The sequence below is a fragment of the Ascidiella aspersa genome, chromosome 4 (assembly GCF_963924565.1).
Source record: "Ascidiella aspersa chromosome 4, kaAscAspe10.2, whole genome shotgun sequence".
In the NCBI taxonomy this organism is placed as follows: Eukaryota; Metazoa; Chordata; class Ascidiacea; order Phlebobranchia; family Ascidiidae; genus Ascidiella; species Ascidiella aspersa.
Genome location: NC_139450.1, coordinates 13,599,090 through 13,626,191, shown reverse-complemented (window position 1 = coordinate 13,626,191; position 27,102 = coordinate 13,599,090). Strand labels below are relative to the sequence as shown.

The 27,102-nt window shown below is 36.6% G+C and overlaps 2 protein-coding genes across 3 annotated transcripts; both read left to right on the top strand.

Annotated features, from left to right (window-relative positions):
* The first annotated feature begins 756 nt into the window (after window positions 1-756).
* LOC146148020 (band 4.1-like protein 2) lies at window positions 757-19,449 on the top strand. Of its 2 annotated transcripts, XM_083386416.1 has the most exons (20): window positions 757-932; window positions 2,052-2,199; window positions 4,018-4,138; window positions 4,863-5,036; window positions 5,316-5,403; window positions 5,732-5,884; window positions 6,246-6,343; window positions 6,447-6,610; window positions 7,070-7,140; window positions 7,356-7,436; window positions 7,949-8,075; window positions 9,709-9,729; window positions 11,004-11,146; window positions 12,023-12,163; window positions 12,772-13,140; window positions 14,377-14,649; window positions 15,431-15,634; window positions 16,363-16,443; window positions 17,586-17,715; window positions 19,043-19,449. In XM_083386416.1, exons 1-19 carry the CDS (start codon window positions 813-815, stop codon window positions 17,691-17,693), a joined length of 2,685 nt encoding a protein of 894 aa, XP_083242542.1. In that variant the 5' UTR covers window positions 757-812; the 3' UTR covers window positions 17,694-17,715; window positions 19,043-19,449. The 2 variants fall into 2 exon arrangements, with proteins under 2 accessions (XP_083242542.1, XP_083242543.1); XM_083386417.1 differs by lacking the exon at window positions 9,709-9,729.
* A 3,739-nt stretch (window positions 19,450-23,188) lies between these two features.
* LOC146148019 (uncharacterized) lies at window positions 23,189-25,915 on the top strand. The gene is made up of 10 exons (XM_083387984.1): window positions 23,189-23,211; window positions 23,312-23,455; window positions 24,087-24,283; window positions 24,344-24,481; window positions 24,562-24,790; window positions 24,851-25,025; window positions 25,092-25,192; window positions 25,249-25,408; window positions 25,471-25,723; window positions 25,788-25,915. Exons 1-10 carry the CDS (start codon window positions 23,189-23,191, stop codon window positions 25,913-25,915), a joined length of 1,548 nt encoding a protein of 515 aa, XP_083244110.1.
* The last annotated feature ends 1,187 nt before the right edge of the window (window positions 25,916-27,102 follow it).

The following is a 27,102-nucleotide window of genomic DNA, read 5'->3' as shown; positions in this document are numbered from 1 at the left end:
AACATCATCTATTTTTCAATTTACCAACAAAACTAAAAGTAAGCCCAAAAACAATTGCCTAAGAAATAAAAATGTGTAAGATGTTTAGTCACTCGCAAAAGCTTTTACCGAAAGCAGTGAACTTGCGAACGGAGGCAACGTACAGTGTGCGAGACGTTTGATTAGCAATAGATTTCGATTACGGAACGCCTGTGTGTTAATGAAACAAGCTGTTTAAAGTTATTTTTTTCAAAGAATTTAAAAGTACACGTTGGAGTATTTTGAAGAATCCGTTGCATTTTTAAAGTTTTTTTGTTTACACATGAAAAAAAAAAAGTTTACTATTTTAATTTAGGCAAAAAGATTTAACTGTTTTAGAACTCCCGTAGTCCCGTATGATGCAATTTGTGTTGTTTGATATATTGGCATGTTACAATGGCAGAATAGAAATTATAGGTATAGGTTCGGTATTCTGTTGTTGATCCCGATATTTACTAACTGATCCTCGTTACTACAAGAACAGGCAGACTAATAGATTATATATCAGTTTGTCAACTTATTTTTTGTGTTTAAGTGCTAAATATTTAGAAAATTATTTGTATAACAATGTTTTTTAAATGCACCCCAAAGGATCCACGAATTACATGTACTCTAGAGATTAATCCAACCTTCAAGAGTAAAAGTATTCATGAGTTCTATTCATGTTGAACATCAACCCTAAAATGATCCTATTGCCAGTTAATTTTGTGTTGGTCTTGATTTCACAGAATTATTTTTGTTGTGAATTAAATGTAATTTGTAAGAATTAGGAAAAAGACTTGAAATCTGTCATAATGACAATTGAAAAGTCAGCCAACGAAAATGAGAATATAAAAAGGAGTGGAAACCAAAAGAAAATACGAGCTTGTCAGATATACCTTCTCAATGGCCAAGAGTTTAGATGTGATGTAGAAGTAAGTAAAATCTTTAAAAAACATTTCACATTTGCATTAACAGTTCTGTTTACGTTCTGTGGCTAGTGCACACCCAAGATTTTGTGAAATCACATCTGAAGTGCTTAGCTAAACTTTAAAAAAGGTATGATTTGTGTGTAATTGTTTGGTGAATATAGTGCGATTCTGAATCACTTTGTGCATAGCACCTTAATTTTAAAATTTTGCATATCTGCACAACACAGTATTTGGCGCTGCGCACCCAACATCTCATAGAAAAATGTCATTAAATGGAACATGATGTTAGCTATGTTTTGTTTCAGTTTTATACATGTTCTTGATGTATCAATTTTCTAAGAAATTATACATCATAGTGCATTTGTTGTAGTTTGCACTTTTCTGTATAAAGCCAGGAGTTTGTTAAAATCATACTGTAGGTCTTAATTTTGTGATCCATAAAAATTATGTAACACTTCAAAGCCTGAAGGTCTTATTTTATTATTTGTTTAATTGCTTGTGAATCACAGCGTTGCACAATTACTATAAGAAATTGACAAAATGCAACACATGGGTAAAAACTCCCCATGTATTTAATATTTTGATAAACCATCGGCACCATTTCTTGCAGTTAGGAAATAGTTATTTTGCAGAAAAAAAATCCTGTCAAACAAAAAAATTATTATTTATTATTCAGGACTTTTGTAATGACTTGTCAATCATTGGGTCCGTTAACAATAAAGTAATAAATAATTCAGAGTATCCCTGATTTTGTCTATTTGTTTACTTGTGGGCGTGAGGTTTTGAATATGTTAAATAGTTAGTTAGTGTTGAGTGCATAACTACGGTCAATTTTTTGTGTGTGCTCGGCAGTTATACTCAATAAATATGAGATCAAGTAATATTACAACATTATTAAGAATATTAAAGCCCATACAGAAGTTGGTATCTTTTTGAATGTTTCAAATAACTCTTTATTTATTTTTAACATAGTAATGTTGAGAGTTAACATAGTCTTTCATGAAAATGATTAAAGAGTTATTCGAAACGTGCAAAATGATACCTACTTCGGTATGGGCTTTGATTTTCTTGTTACATCTTACTACAACCTCATAATATTAAAGATGATTCTTGTTTTGGCAGAAACAAGCTAATGGCATCCAGCTGCTGAACCAGATTTATGACTTGCTGAACATTTTGGAATATGATTACTTTGGACTTTTCTTTAAAGACCTTGCAGATAACAAGTATTGGCTTGAGCCAAATAAAGCAATAAAGAAGCAACTAAAAAGTAATTGTTTGACCACGCATATCAAAACTGTTAATAGCTTGGTTTTATTCTTGCATATCTAGAAATAGCAAATTTTGAATTTTATATACTTTTTAGTTTGTCGAATACTGTCTTTCTCATCTCAAACTCAATATTCCCAATAATATTGGACAACATCATCCACATACCAGGATATTATATAATGAGTAGTGGTCAAATACTAAATTGGTATGGGTTCTCATAAACTGTTTTTTTTTTCAACTCGACTGCTTTTTGTGTTAAATAAAACATAAAAAGTAACTGTTGCAACCTCATTAAAATTTTGCACCTGCTCTCACTCAATAATGCGAGTGCTGATTGACACCCCAAGCCTAACTGACCAGTTCCCTAAGCAAACACTGTGTGCTGTGGTCAGACTAGTGTTAGTCCTCATTTATTTATCTGCGACAGTTTGTAATTATGGATGTTCAAAGTAGAATTTGGGATCCTTAGACTTAAATCCAAACTGGATTGATGTCCAATTTTGACATTTATATCGGGTAATTGGAACCAATATAATTTCATGTTTTAACGCTTAAGGTTGTGCCTAATTGTACATGTTACATATGCGAGTAGTAGGTTCGGATCAAGACCTGTAGCTTTTGCAACACATTTGTAGCGCTTGCTTTAAATCTAGCCTTGTAGTGCGGCGTCAGCGATTTTTCGATCGACCAATAACTTTGCGATGACCTTTGCCTAATAATTAAGTGTCAACCAATTGTTATTGGGCGAGTGACTAACATCTTCTAATGCCAATGCAGGGATTTTACAATTCCACTAAGTGCTATAATTTGCAATTAAGTAACATCCAGCTTAAGGCATGCTGGCCTTGAACAAAATGACCTACGGGGTTACTCAAGGTCAACTTGAGGCCAAAATTTAGCGAGGTTATGCATAGTGCAAATGACCTAATAGTAACACATTACTGGTAGTAGTAACTTTGTATGCTTTGTAGCATAAAGGTTAACTGCTTAAACAGATCACGTTTGTAGTAAACTAAAACACAACAATATCTTATAAAACAAACTGAATTTGTGAATAGTTTATTGTGTTACATTTTCACCTACTATATGGCTAAAAAATTAGGTTGGGGCAACAATCTGTTTTTTATATCGTGTTTTTATTTTGTGTTTTGTGTTGTTATGCATCAGAAGTTAACCACAAATGGCAGTTGTTTAGAATGTAAATCATTTGTAATTTAATTGTTTGATTACTATATAGATATGTTAGGAAATGTATTGTGATTAATTGCTGTTTTGCCACTAAAGGCTATAAATATATATTTTTTGGTGGAATATTCATATATATATATATTCCACCAAAAATAAAAGGTAAATAAAACTATTAAAAAATATATTAGGTTTAGATTTTCTAGATTTGTTATTCTATATTTGAAACCTATTATTTTAGAATGCCTTGGGATTCTATTTGAAATTACCTATATGAACTTGAAGAACTGAAAGGCCAATTATTCCGTAAATCTCTTACATTACATGCTTGATTGCTTGTGTAACTACAACAAACAAGTGCATAACACATGGTGAAAAGTCCTTTTGGAGCATTCAATGATCCAGTAAACAATGGCAGGCCATACAAGAACCATGTTTACGCACTTAAAACTATGTTTATGCACTAAAAATAAAGGCAGACTAAATCATTGCACTAAGCCAAACAAAATGTAGATCTTAAATATATTTCTTATTGCTTACTATAAAAAGGGGTTAATTTATTTGAATTCAGTAATTGAGTTGTTGATTTAAAACTTTGCTGTTATAAAGTATAATTAAGATATACTTTTAGATGGTCCGTGGTCATTTTACTTCGCGGTTAAATTCTATCCACCTGACCCGTCCCAGTTGCTTGAGGACATCACACGATATTACATGGTTCTACAGATTCGTGATGATATTGTTGGTGGAAGGTAGGTTTATTTATTAGCTGTCTTCAGAAATAATAAAAAACTTTGTTTAATTTTATGTACCTTGTTTTTTTTCTGTGTACAGTTGGATAGTTGTATACTTTGTTTTTAATTAAAACAAAAAAGCTTTGTTAAACAGTTTGAATTAATTTTGAAATTTACTATATACCTGCATAATTTAGTTGTTTAAAATATTATGTTTGGCAGCACAAGTATTGTAAAACAGAAATTAAAGTTACACCCAGGGTTGGGAATTTGCATTCGGCCACTTGCCAATGGGAGTGCAATTCGATTGTTAAGTGACACCCACTCGCTCCACTGACAAGTGCCCTTAAGCAAAAGTTGGTTGTTGTTTCAAGACCCTTTGAAGGTCTTAATATATTTATACGTAACAAATTATGTTTAATTTCAACCACTGACGGCCAATCATTTTGTTTAAGCGCTTACAATACACTTTTGCGCAACTACACCAGAAATGCTTGCTACATGCAGTTATAGGAGAGAATTCGAAGTTTCGCTTCGTATTAGTAAGGCAGCTCAATTGAAAAAACATATATATATTTTAGTCTTTTAAAATTAATCTTTTTTGATAAAAACATTATGATAACATTAAGATTGTTAGTTGCTTTGATGTTTGATTACTAAAACAAAGCTTCTGTTCTGCGTGTGCAGTCTATTAGGGTTTTGCAATTAGCAGGCAATTAATCTCCCTCCAAACAAAACACAGGCTTCCTTGTTCGTTTGTCACTCACGCACTGCTGGGGTCATACGTGGTTCAATCGGAGCTAGGAGATTATGACCGATCAGAGATGAAGAAAAACTACGTTGACAACTTCTCTTTCGCCCCAAATCAGACGAAGGAACTTGAGGACAGAGTTATTGAACTTCACAAAACCCATAGGTTTGATTCAAAATTTGTGTGTGTGTATTTGCATAAGTTTTTGTATTTTTGGGGCACAACTTTTCGTTGACAGTTAAACAAGATTGTTAAGTGTGGCAGGGTCACATTTTGGCTGGTTTTGTTTACCCAATACAAAAAAATTGTACAGACATTCATTAATTTGTTATTCAACTTAGTTTGATTAACAGCTATCAAAATTGTGCTGGTTTTCTCTTTGCATTAATTTTATACATGTTAAAGTATGTGTAGTTATAATTGTGGTTTTGTAATGACTTTTAGGGGGCAAACACCTGAACAAGCAGAACTGAACTTTCTTGAGAATGCCAAGAAGCTTCCAATGTATGGTGTAGACCTCCACGTTGCACAGGTATATACTAGTGGCCTAAAAAAAAACTATTCCCACCAGACCGAGTTGATTTTAGAACCACTCTAGGGGAAACTTTACTGTTGAAAGTTTCTTTTGCAGAAAATTTGTAGCTTAATCTCAATCTATATAGTAGATATATAAATCTATAAAGCTTGTTATCTCTTGTCTGTATTAAACATGTTCAAAATTGCCATTAAAACTATACGAAAGAAGCATATCCTTAAAATTGCTAACACTTTATATTCTTGTTATAAAATCTAACCTCCAGTGAGCGTTCATTGCACTTTGTACCCATGTGCTAAGTCAGTAAATTCTAAACTCTCAACAGGACTGTGAAGGTGTAGCAATTCTGGTGGGGGTCAGTTGGAATGGAGTATCTGTGTACAGAGATGGAACCCAAATCAATCGATTCTCCTGGCCTCGTATTGTCAAATTATCCTATGTTCGTAGCAAGTTTTACACCACACTGCGACCTCTTGATGTGAGTTGATGACCAGAATATGAACCTAACACATTAAAGACTTATTAGCTTCTTCATCATAACATGAACTGCTTAAGTATTTAAAAAAAGATTGTACAATATTATAACCACAATCATGTATACCATAAACCACAGGCAACAGGTAACTATGGATTACTACCATAAATTTTGCCTTTCTTTATCTGAAACAGTTTAACCCTTGCTCAATAAAAGAACCAGGACAATATGTGCTGAATCTTAAAGTGTCACTCACCTAGACCTTAATTAGTTTTACTGCCCAATGCCCATGTAATCTTCTAGCAACATACACAGGGGAGCCAGTATGCAATAATCAACATTCACTTTCTGTGGTATTTTGCAGGGTGAAATGCAAATGAGCATGATTGGATTTAAAATGCAAAATCATCGTTCAGCCAAACAGCTTTGGAAATCAGCTGTGGAACACCATGCCTTTTTTAGGTTATTTATTTATTTATATTTAATTACAATTTATTTTTTCAGTGTAAGGTATATTATATTCAGTTCACTTTCATATTTTTATTGTCATTTTTCTTCCAACCAGACTGGTGAGAAGTGACAATGCACAACCAAGTAAATTTATCCGTGTGGGGTCAAAGTTCAGATACAGCGGCCGAACCCAGCAAGAAACACGGAGGGCAGTAAGCGGATCAGAGCGCAGATCTGCTCCTGAGGTGAAGAGAACTCACAGCTTGCGCCTCCGATCAGGTAATCCATTTGAAAAGATTTTTTTTTGTTATAAAATTTACAATTCTTGCCAATGTATGTATTATGTGACTGAACTTTTCTATTCAATCGCATATTTACCAAGATATTTGTTTTCCTTTTTCCTTGGTTGGACCAAATGATCCCTAAGGACCAAAGCTTGATCTAGCACATGCATTACATGCTGAAAGAATATGATTCAACATTGACTGCACTTGTTTTTGTGTTATTACTCAGATTTATGATTTATGTGACCTACTCTTTCCCTGTGCCATGTCAATACAGGATACTAAACATGTTAGTCTTTTCACCTGAAAACTAAATATAGTATTTATGGTTGCATTTTCAATAGACCAAATTTAACCCGATTTTTTACACCCAATATCTAATCCCAAGTATTGCTCTTTACTCACCCCTAAACTCGGTTGACCCTATTTGTTGCACTGATTTGTGTTATTTTAGATGGAGGTGAACTCTCCCCTGTTAAATCGGTGCTTAATCCAGTGCCAGAGGAAGAACCACAGCCTCCAAAGGTTAGATTTTTTCTGCCCTTAATGGCTATTTTGTTTTGAAGTATTTCTAGTTATGCCCATTCCAAAATTGGTTATTAAAGCATCCATGTTAAAAAATACACTTAAGTTTATCAAACTATTAATTATGTCAATAAAAATGCTAACTGTGATATAGTAGATTTTAAAAAGGTTTTGTTAGATTGTTACAGGGTATTTTTCTTTTTTCTTTGTACCAGCTTCCAGAAAAGAAAGAAAAAAAACCTGTCGTGCAGGAAGTAACAGTAACTGAAACAAAGACAACCGTTGAAACAATCGAGGTAAAAAATTTAACAAAAATCACCTTAGTGGTTGCTGAAAATATAAATCAAATAGCTTGTCACAGCATAAAGGGATACATGTGTTTCACACCCTGCAGTTAACCCACTGATAAGTAACTTGTTTAAGTTATTGCGTCAGATTTATGCTGAATGGAGAAAAGCAAAAATTTTAAATGATGTTTTATGTTTGTTCTTGAGCATTGTTATAAAAAAGTTAACCAAGTCTTTGAAAAAGATTTGTTGGTAATACAAATGGTCACTAATGATATATTTTTAATAAAAATGCTAAGTTTCAACTTTGTACTGCTAATTATGCTGCGACCTGTAATTTTTTGAAAAAATGGTTTTACAATTTTACTCTTTGTTGTATTATTAGAAATTACTGAACATAGAACTTTTTGTGCATTTACAACATAACATCCATAGTTTAGTGATAAATATGCAAAATTTCATCTGGGATTCTTGCAAGTTAACACCTTCCACCAACATCAGTTTTTTTTTTGTTGGAACAGCTACAGGAAAGAAAACCAATTGAATTGTCAAGGCATTCGTCTTCAAACTCTCTCAGTTCGCAAAGTGATGAACAAAGCGAGACTGCACCACTAACCGACCATCAAAAACAGATTCACAAGCTGAAAGGTATTTTTTCTGTTGTTTCAGAACTTTTGCCAGATGGGATAAACATTGTAGAATCCGTGTTTGACTTTAGTTTCCTTTGGAAAAATATATTGACAGTCCTGCACACTAAACATTGTTTAAATAATAGTTTGTAGTTTGGCGCAATAATTTTAACGTTACTAAAAACTGGCTAAACACCTACACCTACTGAACACCCTCCTCTTTGTAGCAGTTTTTAGTAAAACCTTGCATTTTTAAAACTTAAAAGTAATAGAATTTACATTATAATACTAATATTTACTACTATGTTTAGCGTGATAGCATTATGCAAGCCTGAATTCAGCCAAAAAGTATACTCACCATTCATTTACTTACTTACCATCTAAACTGTGATTTTTAATTGATATACCAGGGGCAGGCAGTGGGTACATTATATTCACTTGGCTGTGTCCACAAACACAGCACACAACTACATATTACCAAAGCTTGTACTGTGTCCTACAAGGCACAAATTATCATCTCTCATGTAATACCAGTGCTGGCATTCTTTCCACTTGGGTGACTGTGTTTGTCCTTAAGTAGCAATTATTATGCTTTTATGTTAGATATATATCTACACAACACCACATACATTGTTTGCATTTTAGTTAACGTTAAGCAACCTTTAAAATTTTTTTTAGTCTTACCTTTATTCTATATTTAGATTTGTTTTTAAAGTGGATATTATACACCATTAATTTAATATTGACAAGGAATTTATCTTTGTTAATTGTATCTACATGGCATATTTGTTGTGCCTTAGATATAGGTGTTACAATAAGCAGTTTGTTGGTACTTAACTATGCCTTGACCTCTTTATTATAAAGAGGAACAGCTAGCTTGTGTTAACTCTCAAGCGATGTGCCGGCCGTAATAAAATTGATTTCACCTCATAAAATTGTTATGGCAGGAAAGATCCTGTGATTTTGTCGCTAACTGAGCATGACACAACACATTATCAATGCATGTTGGCCTTCTGTGTTAGCTCTTTCTGTCCTTTGTCAGAATTTTGTGGTTAACTTTTTAGATTGTAGGTGCCACAAGTCTGTTAGACATAGATTGCACCCTTTGGTATGTCTATTTATGTCAGCCACTGTAATGATAAAGGTGCTAAAAGTCACCCCAAGAGGTGCAAAAAACTGGTTATGTGCAACACTGTTTAAACCAAAGAAACCACTATATGCTACAGTATTAATATTTTAAATTTTTTCAAGTAATATTTGACATCTTAAGCAAAATGAATGATTTATGTTGATTTTGCTTGTCATTAACTCTTTTTACTGTTAACGTAAGAATAGTTGTGTGACTGCTACAGGCACTAATCAAACACCAAAGTAATTACAGAAAAAGCACTAAGCTTTATCAGACCATAAAACTAGGCTACTGCAGTTGCAGGATAACTTAGTATTGGTTGTTTGGGATAAAAATGGTGAAATATTAGTGCAAATTGTTATAAATAAAAATGTGCATCTTGAAATACTTTGCATCTTTTATCCTGAAAAAATCTTTTTTGGACATCTGTAGTTCCCTATATATATATATATATGCAATAGTAATTACTTCATTTTTTGTCAATTTGCATCGTTTTCTTGTAAACCCATAAATTGTTCATTAGCTGTGGAAGATCGAGGCAGTGGTGAGTTAAACCTGCGTTGCATACAACGCACTTATGTCATTGCATGAACACCCATTATCACATATTGTTTGTGCTTGTGCTCTGCTTAATAGATAAGTTAATTTGTGCATTGAAAATAACACAATATGCATTGTTTTATGTTAGCCTTGCGATTAAATTATAATTCTTCTGGTGTATTTTCGTTTTTTTATACTGTAAAAAACTAATAGATGAAAAAACTAATAGATGGATATGTAATTGTTGTGTTTTATAGTATTTTACCAATTGCATTGCATGAATTTTACTAAGCTGTGTTTGCATTGTAGAAAACTTTTTTGTCTATTTTTGTGATATATTTGAAATTATTATCCCCAAGATATTGGTATGAAACAATACCATGCTTTCTTGTGAAGCTGTACTCTTCATTGGCAAGCTAGAGTAAACAACTTCTTGATATGCCACTGGCCTATTTAAGGAAATTTATATATAATATTTAAAATAAAAAAATACTTGCATTTAAAAAGCAACCTCTCTTATCTATATAAGGCAACCATTAAGCTAGCAATTTAGTTAAATTCACTGGTGATTTTAGCATGCATTTAACCAGTTGCAAATCCCCTTGACCCAGTCGGGCTCACATTTTTCCTCATTTCTGACTTAGTAGTGGTTGAGTGTGTTTCTTGTGATACTGTTATTGGACATGATTTTATTTTTCTCGCCAAATTTGTATTAATTTTGTTTAAAAATCTTAAGATTTATTAAATTCACCATACGATTTGCAATGGCTTCAAGCAACCGTGAAATCGTTAAACCAAAAGCTTTAAAATTAATCAATGCTTAGCGTAGTGGTTCTCAAATTGTGTTCCATGGTACACCAATGTGCCTTAAGAGATTCTTTTCTATGACGGTTACCTGTTTTGCAATTTTGAAAACCAACCTATTCGCATTACAAATTCCGACAAGTATGTGCGACTTGAATGCACACTATCCACTAAATAACTGATAATACTATAATATTCGCGTTCAACCGAATGCCAAATTATAATGGTACTTGGCAATGATGTTTTTTAACAGAAAATTATAGTTTGAGAAAATAGTTTGCCGCGATTTTCTGTATTCTTACTACGCCGCAAGCTCAAAAAATTTGAGAACCACTATTTTAGCGTGTTTAAAAAAATAGTTTTGCCTCGACCTGAGTAGCCAAACAAATAAAGTAGCAGCACTTCTCGCCTTGTCGTCGATGTGCCTCTCGCACCTGTCGCCCACACAATTAAACCTTAACCTGTTTCTCGCAGTTGAGTTTCTGCAGTCCCCGCACCACCCGGCTAAGTCGACCAGCCGAGACTCGTTGGACGCTCTTGACGCGAGATTGCCGCCGAAGAAACCGCCCCGCGCTTCTGATTACGTGCCTAATCAGCCCCCCACCTCGCAAACAGACGTTAGTATCGACCGTTTGTTGATTGCGCGTAGCTTTATCCAGTGGTGGGATTCAATTTTTTGCCAGCCGGTTCTATCACATAAGTCATATTTTTCAGCCGGTTGTGTTACAAAAAGTTATATTTTTTGGCAAATAATTAAATTAGTTGCAATAACAGGATGCAACCCCAGGTTCCAGCGAAAGGTTGGACCCGGCTGAATCCAATCACTGCTAACAGCCACACTAAAAAGCAGTCGTCTCGTGATTAGAACTTACGCAACAATGCAATTTTCAGACAAACTATAACAAACGATAATTATTACAATTATAAAAAATTAACACTATGTTACGTTCGAACTTGACCATTGCACATTTTGAAAAAAAAAGTGAACTACTTGGAGCTTAAAAATCGGTGTATTAGATAAGATGCAAAAATCCATTGGCAGTAACCAGTAATGCTAACCGGTTTGCTGGCCTCATAAAATTTCGTGAGACGTTTCTATAGAACCGGTGCGAACCGGCTGAATCCCGCAACTTGGTATATCGTTAACGCAAGGCCGTAGGTTACTTCCACTAGCGTAAGAATGAGGGAATTTCAAGGAACTTTTACCATGGTGAAGGTAAAGCACAGCGGAACTGTCGTGAAAATTACTTAAAATACCTGAAACTAAACTGTTAAATTATATCATCAACCAATTTTGCATGTGTCCAATTAACAATTTGGCCCCCTTTAAAACAGTAGTGCCTATTTTTTTGCACTTTCCCTCCGCTCTAGGATAATGCCGGAGTGTCATAATCGATGTCTAACGTATACTGTCTTTTTGTAAATCCTCAAACGTTTCGCAATCAGAACTTTAACATATAATAGTGCACTAAAATAAAAGAATGTTACTACAGGAAGACGTTGATACTGTCCAGACAGTGACCGAGACTGTAGTGACCACCGAGACTATTGTGGTGGTCACTGAAACCGATTCGAAAGACAAAGATGATCACGGAGCCATAAAGGAGAATGGACATCAGAGTGACAGCGACGAGGTGAAACGCCGTATTTTCACTATAATATTCTCGAACCAATTGTATTGTGTGTTTTGGCTGTTTCCCTTCACAAACATATAGTGTTTCCGCGGTTTTGGAGCTATAAAATCGACATATCCTGTGCAATGCTTTTTCCATCGGGCGCCCAGACAGGGTTTTCATTGAAATAAACCTTCTAAAAAGGTCGCCATTAAAAAAAACCTGTATATCGCTTTAACGATTGCTACGCGTGTGAAAACGTCGCTAATGCAACTGCCTGCATTTTTTTAAAACGTTATAGATGAGAAACTGTACCTGCCATGAAAGCCTAAAATGCACCAAAGGCCTGCTCCAGTGTATTAAAGTGATATTTTACTTAATAGCATGCAATGTTTAATGATAAGTTCCACTTAAAATGTCGCAAAAATTATTAGTGTTTTTCAATGAGTTTTCGAAAAAGTATAGACTTTAGGTGCTTTTTGATAAATTCATAACTGACATATAGTTGTCGTGAGTTCGAACCTCACTTCAGGCTACTTGTTTTTAGCCTGCCCTGCTTGCATCATGATCGACAGATTCGGCGAGTCTGCGATTGTTTTACTGTAGTATAAACTGCGCTTGTTGTTCAGAGCTCGGAACACTTCGAATCGATCCAAAGCGAAAAGCTCTCTTTGCGTTCCTCGCCGATGGAGGACAAGCTGGAACAAGACAACTCTGAAGAGGAGGAAGTCGAGTCCAAAGCGACCGCCTCCTCCTTCAGCCGGAGCGGGAGCCAATCATCACAGGAACATGACTTGGAGCAAGACCCGGATCTCGTGATACCTGATCGGGAGCCACTGCTCGTGGAAGAGGATGATGCTGATAGAAACTCTTCTTCTTCGTCGTCTTCCTCCGCTTCCAGCGTCTCGGATCAGGAGGACCTGCATCCTGGGATCACCACCGTGGAAACGAGGACTGTGCGTGTCGAGGAAGTGATCATCCCTCTTGAAGAAAATGAGGTTTGCTTTTAATGTTGTTGTTTTTTCAAACGTTAGTGAAGTAGCTTGGTCGGATATTTGACTTTTTTCGATCTGCTTTTTGTTTTTTTCTTTCATAAGATCCATTATTTTGTATTCTGTTACCATTTTAGTGTATGTTTTAAGTATGACTAACACCAGTGGCGTTTTCAAATTTCCAACCTTTTAGATATCGAATCATCCTACTATAGATTTTATACCAAATCGACCGTACTATATATCGATTAATAGGTATTCATGTAATTTTTCACATGGCATTATAGCGTACGTGCCCCATTAGTTGTGAAAATGTCAATAGCATGTTCGATTAAGTGACTGCTAGTGACACAAGATATGGTCGCAGTACACGCCACGTTATTCATAGGATGGATTAATATTGTTACTACGACATCTTTTATGTTATCGATTTTTGGACGAGGAATTGCTAAACCCTTTACCAAATTACATCAACGAGGGCCTGGCTTTGTCGAGTTCTTTAAATGCTATGGGCGTCTGGCATGCAATTTCTAAGGCGTTCGAAATCGTTTAACGCGACGTCAATTGGTAACTTAATCCTCGATTTTTCATTCAACGGCAATGACGCTAATCGAACAATGTGGTAAATGTTGCACGAAAGACCCTAGTGTCCTGGTGAATGCTATTTTAGAAGCAAAACAAAATATAACGTTTAGATAGAGAAGAGCAATAACACGGTAAATTATCCTGATAAGACCTAAACAAAAATGTTACATACCTGTTTGATGTGCATGACTTTTATTGCAAAAAGTTTTAAGAGTCCCTGGTCGCAGAGAAAGTGTGTTTTTAGCTATAAACCCTTTTTCGGCGCCTGTAACTGCAATTTTTTTTTTCATGCCAGTTAAATATCTTTTATTTTTAACATGTTGCATTAGTGAGGATAGGCATCTGTGTGGCATTTAATTTCACTACAACTATGCCTCTATCTGCCCGAATTCCTTAAAACTCAGTGAGACAGAATGTATTTCTCTGCGAAAAAAAATATCAACACCAGCTGTGGACCCAGTATATCTGGTGGCCGTGGTGCCTACCTGCGGATATCTGCGTAAAACACACAACTCTATTAGCTTCCAACTCTTAAATACTGCCACCATATACATTATACAGGCATCTTTCCGACGACAGTACCTTTGTGTAAAAACAAAAATTCTTGCCTGATCCCAACTTTAAATAATGACCGGATGTGCCTTACTGCGTATGTAGGTGCACGAAATCTCGCTAACCAACGACGAAAACGACAGCATCGCCGTAAACCCAACTGAGGGCAGCGTCAGTAGCCTGTCCAGCGTCTCGTCGGCGTCACGAGATTCGGGCGAGGACCGCCAGCAGGAGCAGGACGACCTAGCCAGCAATGGCAGCGGTGATATCAGCGATGACGTCATCGACCTGCCGCCCTTCACCGAGCCGCCCACAGTCAAGACGGAGGCGGTGGTGGTGGACTCCTACGTGGAAGAAACGCCGGCCGGAACCACGTCTGTAAGTTGCTGATCTTGTGTGTTGGTTAAACGGATGCCATTATTGCTTTTTTTTAAGCCAGTGGTCGGCAAACTTTTTTTGTCGCGGCCCAAATTACTCTTTTCAGAGCTATTGAAGGCCCACTACGAAAAAGTGGCCGATTCAGGATATTTAATTTTAAGGTGAAATATAACACGGCGTCTTGGTGCCCAAAACACTGCCATATCAATGTAAAACATAAACGAAGAATATACCCGCGAAGCGCGAAATTTTTTTTAATTACATACAGTTTAAATCGGCAAAAAATATAGTTCAAACACGTGGGCCTTTCAAAGCTGAGCCAATTTAAAAATTCTATGCCACACCAACTGTTAAAATAAAGTGCACGCGACCCACAACTACATAATGACACTAAGCCATTCAAAAGTAACTCGCGGCCCGCTAAACATGGCTCTGCGGCCCACATTTGGGTACAGTTTGTCGACCACTGTTTTAAGCGTTTTGTATGCTTTGCAGAATGATGACCTTCTTTGTATTCGTTTTTTTGTAAGCCTCAAACTTATACAATCTTGTCGATTATTCTTTTTACGGAATTCAAATGAGGAAAATATATTTCTCTGTATGATTTAATCACTTTTTCTCATCCTTACGAACTTTTTTACTGTAAAATTAGGTCAAAAGATGTGATATATTTTTTTCAAATTTCCGTTTTGGGAGGCCACAACGACGTGAGAAGGGGGGATGGTAAACTTTAAACGACCAATTTAACGCCACCCTAACCATTCCATTCGTGAACTTGTAGCCGCCCGTGGTCCACACACAGACGAAGACCATCACCTACGAAAGCAAGTCGAGTGTCCAGTCACGAAGCGCTGGAGGCGACGATGCGCAGGTGATGGACAGCTCGTCCTGGGCGGCGGACAGCAGCACTCACACGCAGCTCCTCAGCAGCCAGATCATAACGTCCGAGACCGATTCGACCATCACGACGACCGAGATCACCAAGGTAAAAAAACATAGACTTCACATTAACTTGTATAATATGCAAAGGCTTGACTTATTTCAAAGGCTTGCCTTCGTTGCCTATCGGGTTATTGTGCCACCGTGTAAAACCGGTCGGGCCCCTCACCCTAATTTTGACCAGAAATGTTTTCCTCCTACACAAAGCCTAAGTGTAGAAAGGTTGGCGGCCTTATTTGTCTTGTGGCTTTAGAAACTGGCTCAATATTTCCGTAATTCCTCTATTCAGCGCTTTTAAATCGGCGGGCGACGGCCCACTGAATATTCGGAAACCTTTGAGATGGGCCGTTCACACTTTTCGAGGTCTTTTAATTTTGTTGTGAAGTGTGGACAAATAGAGCGTAGCCTGTTCGAACTTAAAATTTAAAATATTTCATTTAATTTGGTATAAACCAATTCTTTCACCAATTCCAAGATACAAGAAACACCTTTTACTTTCAGGCATGTGCTGGTGCTGTGTTTAGATTGAATTGCGTATGATTTTCGTGTTACTTGATTGGGCACCGGTCTTGGAATTATTTATCCGTAGGGCGGGGTTAGTAAAGATGGGCAACGTAAAATTAATAGAGGAAAACAGTGCTTAACGAAGTCTTCAATATGTTTTTTTCTCTTTGCTCAAGTTTTTAATTTAGGTTTGAATTTTATGGTTCGTGAATTCTTATTTGGAAACGACTTAGATTGTGATGCTTTTTTATTTTTGTCCGCACTTGTCAGGTAACGCGCGGCGGAGTAAGCGAAACCCACATCGAGAAGAACCTTGTGACAACGGGAAACGTTGATGTCGACCACTACCAGGTCGGTGGATTTATGAAATTCTAATGCAGGGATGTCCAACATTTCATTATAGTGGGCCGCATTGACACTTGACATAATTTAATGGGCCGCAGAACCTATTAAGTTTCAAGATTAAGTATTGGCCTTTAAAGTTATAACGGGCCTTTAGAGGTATATGTATATATTTTTACCCATATTATACTATTAGTGCGCCCCTAAAAGCTGACTGGTACATTTTAATAAGGCTAATATTGAACGTTTAAATTACTACTTGGGAGTAAAAATGACCAGCGGGCCGCACAAAAATTTCAGGCGGGCCGCAATGTGGCCCGCAAAATGCGACAAAGCGTTGTTGTCTGTTAGACTTTGTTCTTAAAAAAATATTTTATTTTAATTCATACATCAATATTTCCGCTAGCCACTAATTGACCCCCTAAAACTAGTTTACGTACCGTCGTACCCCCAATGGGCCCAAGACCTCATTGTAAGAAGAAGCACCGGTCTAAGTAAAGTCAGCTTATTGACTTGGGCGATGCGTACTTTAATTTTCGACTATGGGAAAATCAAGATAAATGTGGATTTATTTTGTTGTAGTTAGTGTTAGATATTACTGTTGCACCAATAGACAATTTAAATTATTCTTTATCAACCAAAATGCGACCACGAAGCTCAACTCGAAAAAAAAAACATTTTTATTACTGCTTTATATGCGTAGTATCATTTTCGCAATTATCCGTGATATTGTCGTTAGTTCAATTTAATATACATGTTGTAGTGTCTTTTTGGGGGACAGATAGAATATATTGATCGGAGTTTAAACTGAAGTACGTAATCGCGTAAAATTTATATTTAAGAAATACATTGTTGTATTAAAAAAATATATATATAAATATTGAAGTTTAGGTAAAACTGATCCCATTTTCAAACCGACTTCTAAGGCAAATTAACGTGAAATGTCAAAAAAAACTTTGACTAGAATATTAAAATTTGGTTCAAATTTATTTATATGCTTTTATTACTAAATTAAATAGGAAGATTTTATTTTGCGCTTGACCGCCGATTAAATGTAGCACAATGTCAGATTTGCTTCCGGACGCACATGTCTTGGAAAACAATTTCGGTTGCCTGTTTTTTTTTCTAACCGAAAAATGTTCTCTAATTAGGCGATGGCAGACACTATTATGGACACCCAGATGAATCCCAAGATGAACATCACCAAAGTCGTGGTGCACGAAGAGCGACCGATGCTTGAAAACAACCAACACTCTTAGCTATCTGCCAATACGATTGCAGGTTGGGGGTTGATACTGAATTACAATTTGCACGGCGAGTGTCTACCAATCAGAAAAAGTCGGCCAGCCGTCGCGATTTTCCGTCCTACTTATTTGTTTTGCGTAGGGACTTTTTGCCATGTTATAAATTGTTTTGTGTAGTTGCACAAGGATGTATCGTTTTTGGCGTTTAACAAATAATAATTTGCAGATCGACAAATTTAGTCCAGTAGGCCTAAAATCAGCAACCAATTGTTTAACAAGGAGAATGAGAAATTTGCTGGGTGAATAAGTTATCTCGCAATAAAATTGTCTTCGTTTGTCAGTCGGTCACCGATGTACGCTGCAAGAATAATTCTCTCGCACTAATTGCTGTATTTTCGTAAATTATCGCGCTTACTGTTGTTGTAGTTGATTTACATCGGTTTGAATTAAACTGGTAAATACCCAGTTTAACCTGAACAACGCCGTTTTTGTCGTGTATTGTATATAACAGTTTGTGTCCATTTATAAACTTGCATTAATCTAAAAATATCGAGCAAACATCATTATTCGTAAACAGTAGGCCAAAATGCAGTGCTACAAAATGCTAACCCTACAGAAAAACTTGCAATAACTCTTGCTCATTCCTGTCACCCACAATCCGCACATGTATAGTTTTTACGTTAATATCGGTTTTGAATTGGGGTGAATAAAATGTAAAATTCTTTGGGATAAAGAAATTGAAATGAAGTTTTAAGAAACACTGGCTTAAAAAGAGCACTCGTCAATCGGGCGAGTGGGTCAGCACTTGTCCGCAGCAAATTGCACTTGCATTGGAGAAGCGGACCAGTGCAAAATATTAATCCCGAGGCTCCTCGAAAATGTATGGGATAAATTCAAACTCAAATCTTGCCAACTGGTTTCAACTGTGTTTCTCTACTTGAAATCGCAAAATGCTGTAAATGCGATGCAAAATTTAAAATTATAGTGTTAAATCGTGTAACGTTGACGCATTTCGTGCTGAATACAATTAGCTTTTGTATGTCCAGTAAAAACAGCCTTTCAGGGAGTAAAAAACAGCCTTTTCGGCTCCCAAGTATGAGGCCTAAACTTTAAATGTACCTTTCAATCAATGTTGTTGACGATCTTTTTTGAGTGTCGGACACCACAAGTGAATTCAAGTTGACTATAGCTGACAAACGAAAATCCCTAATCGGCGTCGCCCACGCGTACTCCTACTTGACACCAGTGGCTATTATTTGTAGATTTTGAATAGATTTTTTGTTTTTGAAACGGGCCGAACCTCTGTGTTTAATTTAAAGCTAACTTAAACTTGCTCTAACTGACCCTGTAACTCTACGTTTCAGCTGAATTTCAAACTAACATGACGGAACCACAGCACTGCCCGTTTCGACGAACAACAGATTACGCCAGATTAACGCCAAACTTGATCAAGATTGCTAACACTTTCACCAACAGCAGTCCTCTAGCTTCCAAGTCTTTCGTTTCGCAGTTTTCGTTATTTTCGTACAATACGAATCGCACACAAATCACCACCAGCAAGGGTAAATAACTTTGCCCTTGTACGCTAATGGTTAAATTTCGTATCGCCCGTCTTTGTCAAAGTTTCAATTTGTTTTCTTCGACTTTGCATATACTGTACATCATTTTATTCCGCGCATTTTTTTTCAATTGATTTTAACGGTGTAACCGTTGTTGAAACTAATGTTGAACAAAGTAGGGCGTACATAGTTTTGTGTTTAAAATACTTATTTGGTTTTCGCGTTCTGCGGAAATTAGCGATTACTATAAGCCAGTAACTTGTAATAATGTACTCACTTTCGCTAATTTGTAGTTTGATAAAAAAAAAATAGTAGCACTCCACCAAATATTGATTTCCCATTTTAAAAACTGACGCAACGTACGTGGATTTGTTTAGTATTTTAGCCCTTGTATTTGCGTTTAGCAGTAGAAGTATATTGTATAATGTATACCGCCGTTGTACTTGTCCGCTTTCTTCCCAATTTTTTTTATTATATATATCCGTTGTTTTCTGTATCATTGCATAACCCACATTTACATAGTGAGTACAATATGAATTCATCGCTTTAAAAGCGGTGGTTTGCTTATCTGCCTATAAACAACATTTTGAAGTGAAATAGTATTGTACTTTAATCATACGATCCAACAATTTCGCAATTCGAACCTTATTGAGTGACACAAGCAGTTATCTTCTCCTTACAAAAACGCATTTTTACAATAAGGACACAATCAATTGACTTTGCAGGCACTGTGAAAGATAAAAATACGTTGAATATGTCACCTAGCAATCTTTCGTAGACCAGGCAACCTAAACAAACGTTTTCCGAATGTATCCTCGCTGTAGCTTTTCCACGAAATATATTTCACGTTATTGAACAAAATATCTTACCGCTTCCAATTAACCTCCATAAAACACTACGTGTTTTCAACATCTGCAGAGTTGTTTGTTGTGCAGTCGAATTAATGCCACGTAAGCTATCAGCTTTTTGCCGTACCCAGTACCCGTCACACAATCCGGTGCTTGCTTGATTTTTCGCTTTTTCCTCGCGTAATGGCTTTGCAGCATTTTACGAACCAATAAAATCCATAACTACATCACGAATTCCTCTTGTACGGATAAGGTATGTCATAATCCGGGTATTAATATGTCATATGCTGCTTTTTAACATCTTCGTTTAAACTTTAAACTGTATCGCAAAGCAATGCATCTACGCAGGGACGGATCCACGGGCGCTTTGAAATTATTTTTTGTTGTTAACTTATGGCAATGTATGATTTTTCTTTGAGGTCCTTTGATCCAAAGACGCCGTGCATATACCGTATTCTTTTTTACAGTTTTGAATATCATTATTACATCGAACGTTTTGTACGAATCCGCCCCTGCAAACGTTCGGGTAAATTTAGCTACACATGAACAGTTCTACAGTTTCCCCTACCACTAGGCTATTTGCGTAATCGTGACAGTTATAGTATCGTTAACGTCGCCTTTAAACGAAATACTATTGAACTATTTAGTCCATCAAAATAGATGAACTATAGGTTCATTGAAATACTGCTAGTACGCTATTAGGACAAAATGGCGAAAATAACGAGTTAGGAGCTTTGTAAAAGTATGACCTCTTATAAATCAACTTGTGCCAAGTAGACCTACTGAAGATTTTATACAATCGCCATACTTGCCTTTAAAAATAACTGCTTTTAAAAAAGCCTTTATAATTAGTAAATCACCATTTACAATAAGGCGTACATATCAAATCTGGTTGAATGTTAAATGCAAAACGTTTTTAAGGCAAAGAAAGGGTCTTTGTAAACAGCGTTATCTTATAAGTCTAGCAACATTGACAGGGTTTCTAAAAAAATATTAAACAGTTTTTTTATCGTAGGCATGCGCCGTGGAGACCCAGGGTACGTCGCCATGCCCCCACCCCAAATAATATGTTTTACCTATTTGTACTACGTATATACAAATAATGTTTTAGTTAGTACGATAAAAACAATTATGTTAAAATGCGTCGTGCGTACTAGTAGGCCTATGTCACTATAAAATAATAGTTTTTTTTTAACTCAATCCACAAATAAGCGTTTTGGCTATCCACAGTGATTCTTTGAAACTGCTCTTGTCAACTTGGGTAAACGATATATATTTCAAGAAGGTAAACTAACATACTTTTTTATGAAACCACATAGCACCCTTTTGATCAGACTATTTCCAAAATGAACACACATTTAAAATTCGCACACTGCTTGAAATGCAGATTTATTAAGATTACTTTGGGAAATAAGTTGTGAGGTTATTTACTCCAATAGCTCAACAGAAACCACCTCAAAACTAGCGAAGCACAAAGACATAGCCTACAGTGCGTTTATCCTGTTAAACTTAAAAGGTGTTACGTACGATACAATATATGGCGAAATAGCAAATTTTTCTTAAGGAGTCAGTTTTGCTTTTTTTTAATGCCCTGGTAAAATTACATATTCCAAACTATAAACCAGTGTTTTCCAACCTTTTTTGCTTTACAGTACGGTATATGTGCCAGTACTGCCAAAATAGATAGTTGGCTTTAATCCAGGAGCTCTTAAACTGGGGTTCTTGAACCCCTTGGGGATCCGTGAACTAGTTTTAGGTGGTACATGAAGACACAATTGAAATTCTATAGGTGTATATATAAGAAGTAATACATTTTTCAAACATTTATCTTTCACATTTTTCGGACCGAAATCAACAGATTTCTGAAGTTTATTTGTATTGTTAATTCAATTTATGACGTCATTCCTAAAAATACCTTACCTGAGGTGGTCCACGCGAAAAAAATTAGGGGGACGTGGTAAAAAAAAGTGTAAGAACCCTTGCTTTAATCGTTGTCTAACATAATACTGTCTGCGATTTCGTTTCGTTGAGCTGTCAGTCATGTTTTAGGTTGTCTAACTCTAACATACATTCACTATATTATATAAATTTACGTAAGCATCTGTAAAAATTGAACTAAATTATTGACGTGGTTGCATAACTGAAACAATTAAGGCATATAGATAAATATTTTACATACAACAATAATTGCGTTATGGTTTTTAAAATGGCTATCGATTTAACACATAGTTTTATGCATACTAAAACATAAACTGCACTGCATCTTGCGAAAAATTTAACGTAATAATGCAATACAGTTTTATTACTATCTAATATACATGCATTATTTCCCAAGGTTAATTATTACCAGGAAAAATTCAACTAAAAAAACAGTTTAAAATAAACAAACATTTTCTCGCGTAAAAAACGATGAAACGCAACAACAACCAACAACCTTACATAACAAAGCGAACTATTAGGTAACAATGGCCGGGAACCACTACAAGTTCGCAGTACCGAAGTTGCGATTTAATCTTAAATGTTACATTATTACAGTGCTGTTTGTTACTATTTTTGTGTGAACTGTTTATAAAAAAATTCGGAAATTGCTTTTACGTAACGCCCCCTTATCCTTCTGTGCATTCGGCGCCCCCCCCCCCAAATGACAACCAAAACGCCTCCTTGTAACTCGCCAACGCCCACAAGGGGCAGTACCGCCCAAGTTGGGAACCTCTGCTTTAAACGAATGTTTTTACATATTTCTAGTAATTAACCGTCATATCAGAATTTGACACAGATAAATCTACATATTACCTTGGTATCATTTTTTAACCAGTATTAAATGCTTTTGGGTATTTGTGACAAATGTTAAACTAAATTCCAGTTCACAACCCTAATTTATGAAAATGATCTATCACGCGCTAAATTGCTAGGCAGGATACCAGCAAAAAGGTCAATCCAACGCTTGCGTTGATTACCTAATTACACTTCGTTCCTTATTTAAAACGCCTAATACAAATTAGATTTTCTCATTTTTGGTTTGTGATAATTCGCTGTGGAAGTTATTTTCTAGTTTTTGTTGTTGTTTAAGTTTTTTCTTTTAAGTTGTAATATTAATTTAAACATGAAGCTTCATCGTTGCATTTGGTGAGTTTGGTTGACGCGCGATATTTAAGATTCCTATAGTGTTGGAGGATTGTTTATTTGTTTTAATGAAAGTATAAAGTATGTTAATTTACACTTTCAGGGTTTCCTTTGTTGGTTCGTTTTTCGTTTTGCTTGCTTTGGGCGGTGATCGCGTCGAGATCCAGACCGAAGAAGGTTCCGCCACTATCGAAGAAGCCCCGGTTTGTGACCCAGCATGCGAGGAAACGAAGTTTTGTGTGGTTGTGTAAGTTAGCTTTGTGTTTATGATTCCTAGTTGGTGTAAAACAGGGGTGGCTACCTTTTGCTAGTCGCGGGCAAAACCAACCTCGGTGAGTTCTTGGCGGGCCGTAATAAATTTCCACAAAAATTTTGTTATAAAAACGTGTGGATTTTAATCGTTCTAAATCTGGGTCGGACCTAAATATCTATCTTATACTAAACTTAACGCGTTAAAAAAATGCGTTTGATTGGTTTAAATTGCCTTTCAATTTGCAAGACGTGACGCATTGCGCACACAAGTTAAATTGGACACATTTCTGATACCCAGTTGGAGAAACTTTCATTTTAGAGTTCCATGCTACGATTAGTTTCCACTTACAACGCCACTGAATGCCGTATAAACATGACATCCGCTAAGATTGCCAGACTATCTGCTTTCGAAGAAGGTTCTGCTGAAGAAACTCCTGTTTGTCACCCAGCTTGTGAGGGAATTTAATGACATTTTGGTTCACACGCTTGCTGAAATCTATGCTACTTTTATTAAAACCTTTGCTTGCCACCTAGCGTGCGGGGAAGACTGTTAAATATTTTTGTCATAATTATAGTTAGGTGACGTGCGAGGTAGTCCATAATAACATATTTAACCTTTCTTGCAGTAACGGAACCAACACATGCCGAAATTCTACAGCTTCGAAAAAGATCGGAAGGATTACCGCCGGAGACGAAGCGGTTATCGACCCATGCTCGCCCAACCCGTGCGCTGGGGATTGTGCGTGCCAGCCCTCCTGCAAACACGAACTCGGATATCAGTGCGTCAGCGAAGCTGGCTACATCGGAAAGAACTGCGACATCGGTATATATCACAATAAAGTGTTTTTTGGTGTTAAAAATTTAATCCAATCGTTTGTGGCAGAGATTCCCACGGTTAGCTGCTCGGAGACCAGTATTTCAATTGAGGTGTCCGATAAATTTTACGTAGAGTTCGACGGCGGCATCGGTAATAGCATCTTTTACGTGTCCCCAAACTTCGACAGCAAGGATAAGTGCGTTGGTAAGCCAAAACGTTTGCGCTGCGCACGATCGTGTTTTTCGAAATGCTACAATAAATGTAAACTATTACAATTACAACAGGGCAAATTACTTTCATTGGAAGCTACCGGGTCGTCATCCCCTTGCCCTTCGTAGACTGTGGAACTTTCATCAGCAGTGACCCGGCTCTCGCAGAGCAGGGAATCCCCTTTGAGAACAAGCTCTGGATTAATCGCGACACCGGCGCTGCTTTCGACATGCCGGTGCCCGTAATCAACTTTACTTGCGTCTACGCCCGGGACTACGCGGTCACCACGGCTCTCCAACCGATGTAACGATCCCGTTTGTGTTAGGTAAAACTAATAACTTTTAAATGTTTTGACTCTCGCAGCATCCAACAAGACCCTGTTCGCATCGGACGCTCCGGAAAGTTTTCTGTTGAGTTCAGCTTGTGCAAGATCGATTCTTGCCCTGCCCAGTGCCCCTCCTACCTCACTGTTAGAGACTATGGAATGTACACGATCGGTCAAGTGATCCACGTGAACGTCAAAGTGATCACTGGACAGGTAATAATCCTCAATACTTTCGGGACCAAAAAATTTGTCACAACATTCAACGATTTATTTTTACAGGACAAGCCAGACTTCGTGGCAACATTGGAAAAAATGTTTCTTTCCTGTAGTAGCGATCCATTCAGCAGCAGCGACGTTCTCACTACTATGGCCAGTGGGGGGTAAAATATTTTTTCTATTCCGAAAGTTTTCGCATGCCTAAACATTGCATTTCCAGTTGTCGGCGTCCTAACCAAGTCTTCAAATTTGGTATGCGATCTGGAGACCAATCCTCGCCGGAGTCGGTTTGCGCGAACTTCCAAGTTCCCAAAGCCTCCGGTTGCTCCACAATCTTCATCCACGTCAAGATCTTACTTTGCATGACAGGCGACCTGACAGTAAACACTAAATTATGGATTTATCGCATCCACTGTGCTATATATGTGTATCTTCATTGCAGACTTGCCAAGATGGAAGCAATAACTTCTACTGCGCTTCCGCTGGTCGCAAGAGGCGATCCTTGCAAAATGACAACATTGCTTTCGCCACTTTGGGACCTATAACGATTCTAAAGGGCTCTCCTGGACGAAAGGTCGAGCAACTTTACCTTGACGGCACTGCTCAAGGGGGATTCACCTTCCAAGATGATATCTTGCTGGCTGAGCCAGTGGTCCCCAGTAAAATTCCCGACAACCTAGATTCTGCTATGTCGGGTATGTTTGGAATAAGATTTTAGTTCACTAACTGTAAAATAACATTTCAATGTTTTTTTTACAGAAAACTTCGTGATGTTAACATGGATCGGCATCGTCTTCATCGTTTCATGTGTTATAACGCTTTCGTATATCTTGACGCGTGTCTATCGTTCTCGCATGTCGCCAAAGCAAGTGTCTTCCACTGCGTAATTCCATTAACATTTTTTTGATATGTTTTTCATCTTGTCATATAAATTTAGTAATTTAATATTTTGTCTTGAGCTTTTACAAACTCGTTCAACCTTCGGGGTAGCACTAGGTAGAGTCTTAATGCGAGACATCACTAAGTGAAGAAAACTGTTACAAATGCACTAATTTTTTCCGTTTTTGCGCGAAGTGCATTGCGCAACTTTGTTTAAAAGTTTCTATTTAGTAAGCAATTAATACTGCATTCGGTAACAACAGTGCTCCGCAACATTTTTCACTTGCGGCGCATGAACAAGAGTTAAAAAAAAATTGTGCCACACACCTACGAAATATATGGCGATCGACCCTAGGCAAAAAGCAAAAGGCCCCGGATATTTGACGTTTTGCATTATTTTATTTATATTCTTAAGGCGCCGGAAATATGACGTTGCATTATTTTATTTATATTCTTATTTTGCAGTTTTTACGGTCTTAAAATATTTTAAGACAATCATAGGACTTCACACCCAAAGACTGAAATTAAAACAACTTTAACGTCAGAATAAAACACAGACCGGAACAAGACCAAAATAGTGCTAATATTATCACGAAAAGAATTTAAATATCTCTCGACAGCTTTTGATTTTTAAAAATGGCACCTAGACTTATAGAGTGCCGCGGCACCCAGTTGAGAACCACTGGCATATTTATTTCTATAAAATGTAACTTGGCTAACTTCACACTATGCTCATGCAATTTACGAGGCGACAAATACGTAATCGAAAGGCAAACTATAATTTTGTTGTGTTTTCGAAATAGAGCCAATTCAAACAAACGAAATGCATTTTCGGAATTGGGGGCCCAATATATAAGCTAATATTCTAAAACCACTGTTATATATCTTGAAGTAAAAAATATGTTTTTGTTGACCAGTAACCACGTGGGCCTATATATAGTAACCAGGGCTGCCACACCCAAAATTAAAAAACACTAGATTGGACAATAAAAAACACTAGATCCAGAAAAAAAACACTAGATTGTTATCGCGACAACAAATGGCCATTTTATGTCGCTTTAACATCGCCAGACGTTTGATCAACGTAAAAAATAGATTGTTTTAAAGTCTGTGTGCCATAATTGCTTTATTAAAGTCACTATTTGCTAAATATACACATAATTATCGCATGAAAAGTCGAAGAATAACAAGCACT

What these genes read in the sequence shown, in the direction of transcription:
- LOC146148019 (XM_083387984.1), top strand. Translation starts at nt 23,189, where the DNA reads ATGAAGCTTCATCGTTGCATTTG. An exon ending in CAGCAAGGATAAGTGCGTTG is followed by an intron (nt 24,482 to 24,561) that starts GTAAGCCAAAAC and finishes CAATTACAACAG; the next exon opens with GGCAAATTACTTTCATTGGA. An exon ending in ACCACGGCTCTCCAACCGAT is followed by an intron (nt 24,791 to 24,850) that starts GTAACGATCCCG and finishes TGACTCTCGCAG; the next exon opens with CATCCAACAAGACCCTGTTC.
- LOC146148020 (XM_083386416.1), top strand. Translation starts at nt 813, where the DNA reads ATGACAATTGAAAAGTCAGCCAACGAAAATGAGAATATAAAAAGGAGT. An exon ending in AATAAAGAAGCAACTAAAAA is followed by an intron (nt 2,200 to 4,017) that starts GTAATTGTTTGA and finishes ATATACTTTTAG; the next exon opens with ATGGTCCGTGGTCATTTTAC. An exon ending in ACAGATTCACAAGCTGAAAG is followed by an intron (nt 8,076 to 9,708) that starts GTATTTTTTCTG and finishes ATTGTTCATTAG; the next exon opens with CTGTGGAAGATCGAGGCAGT.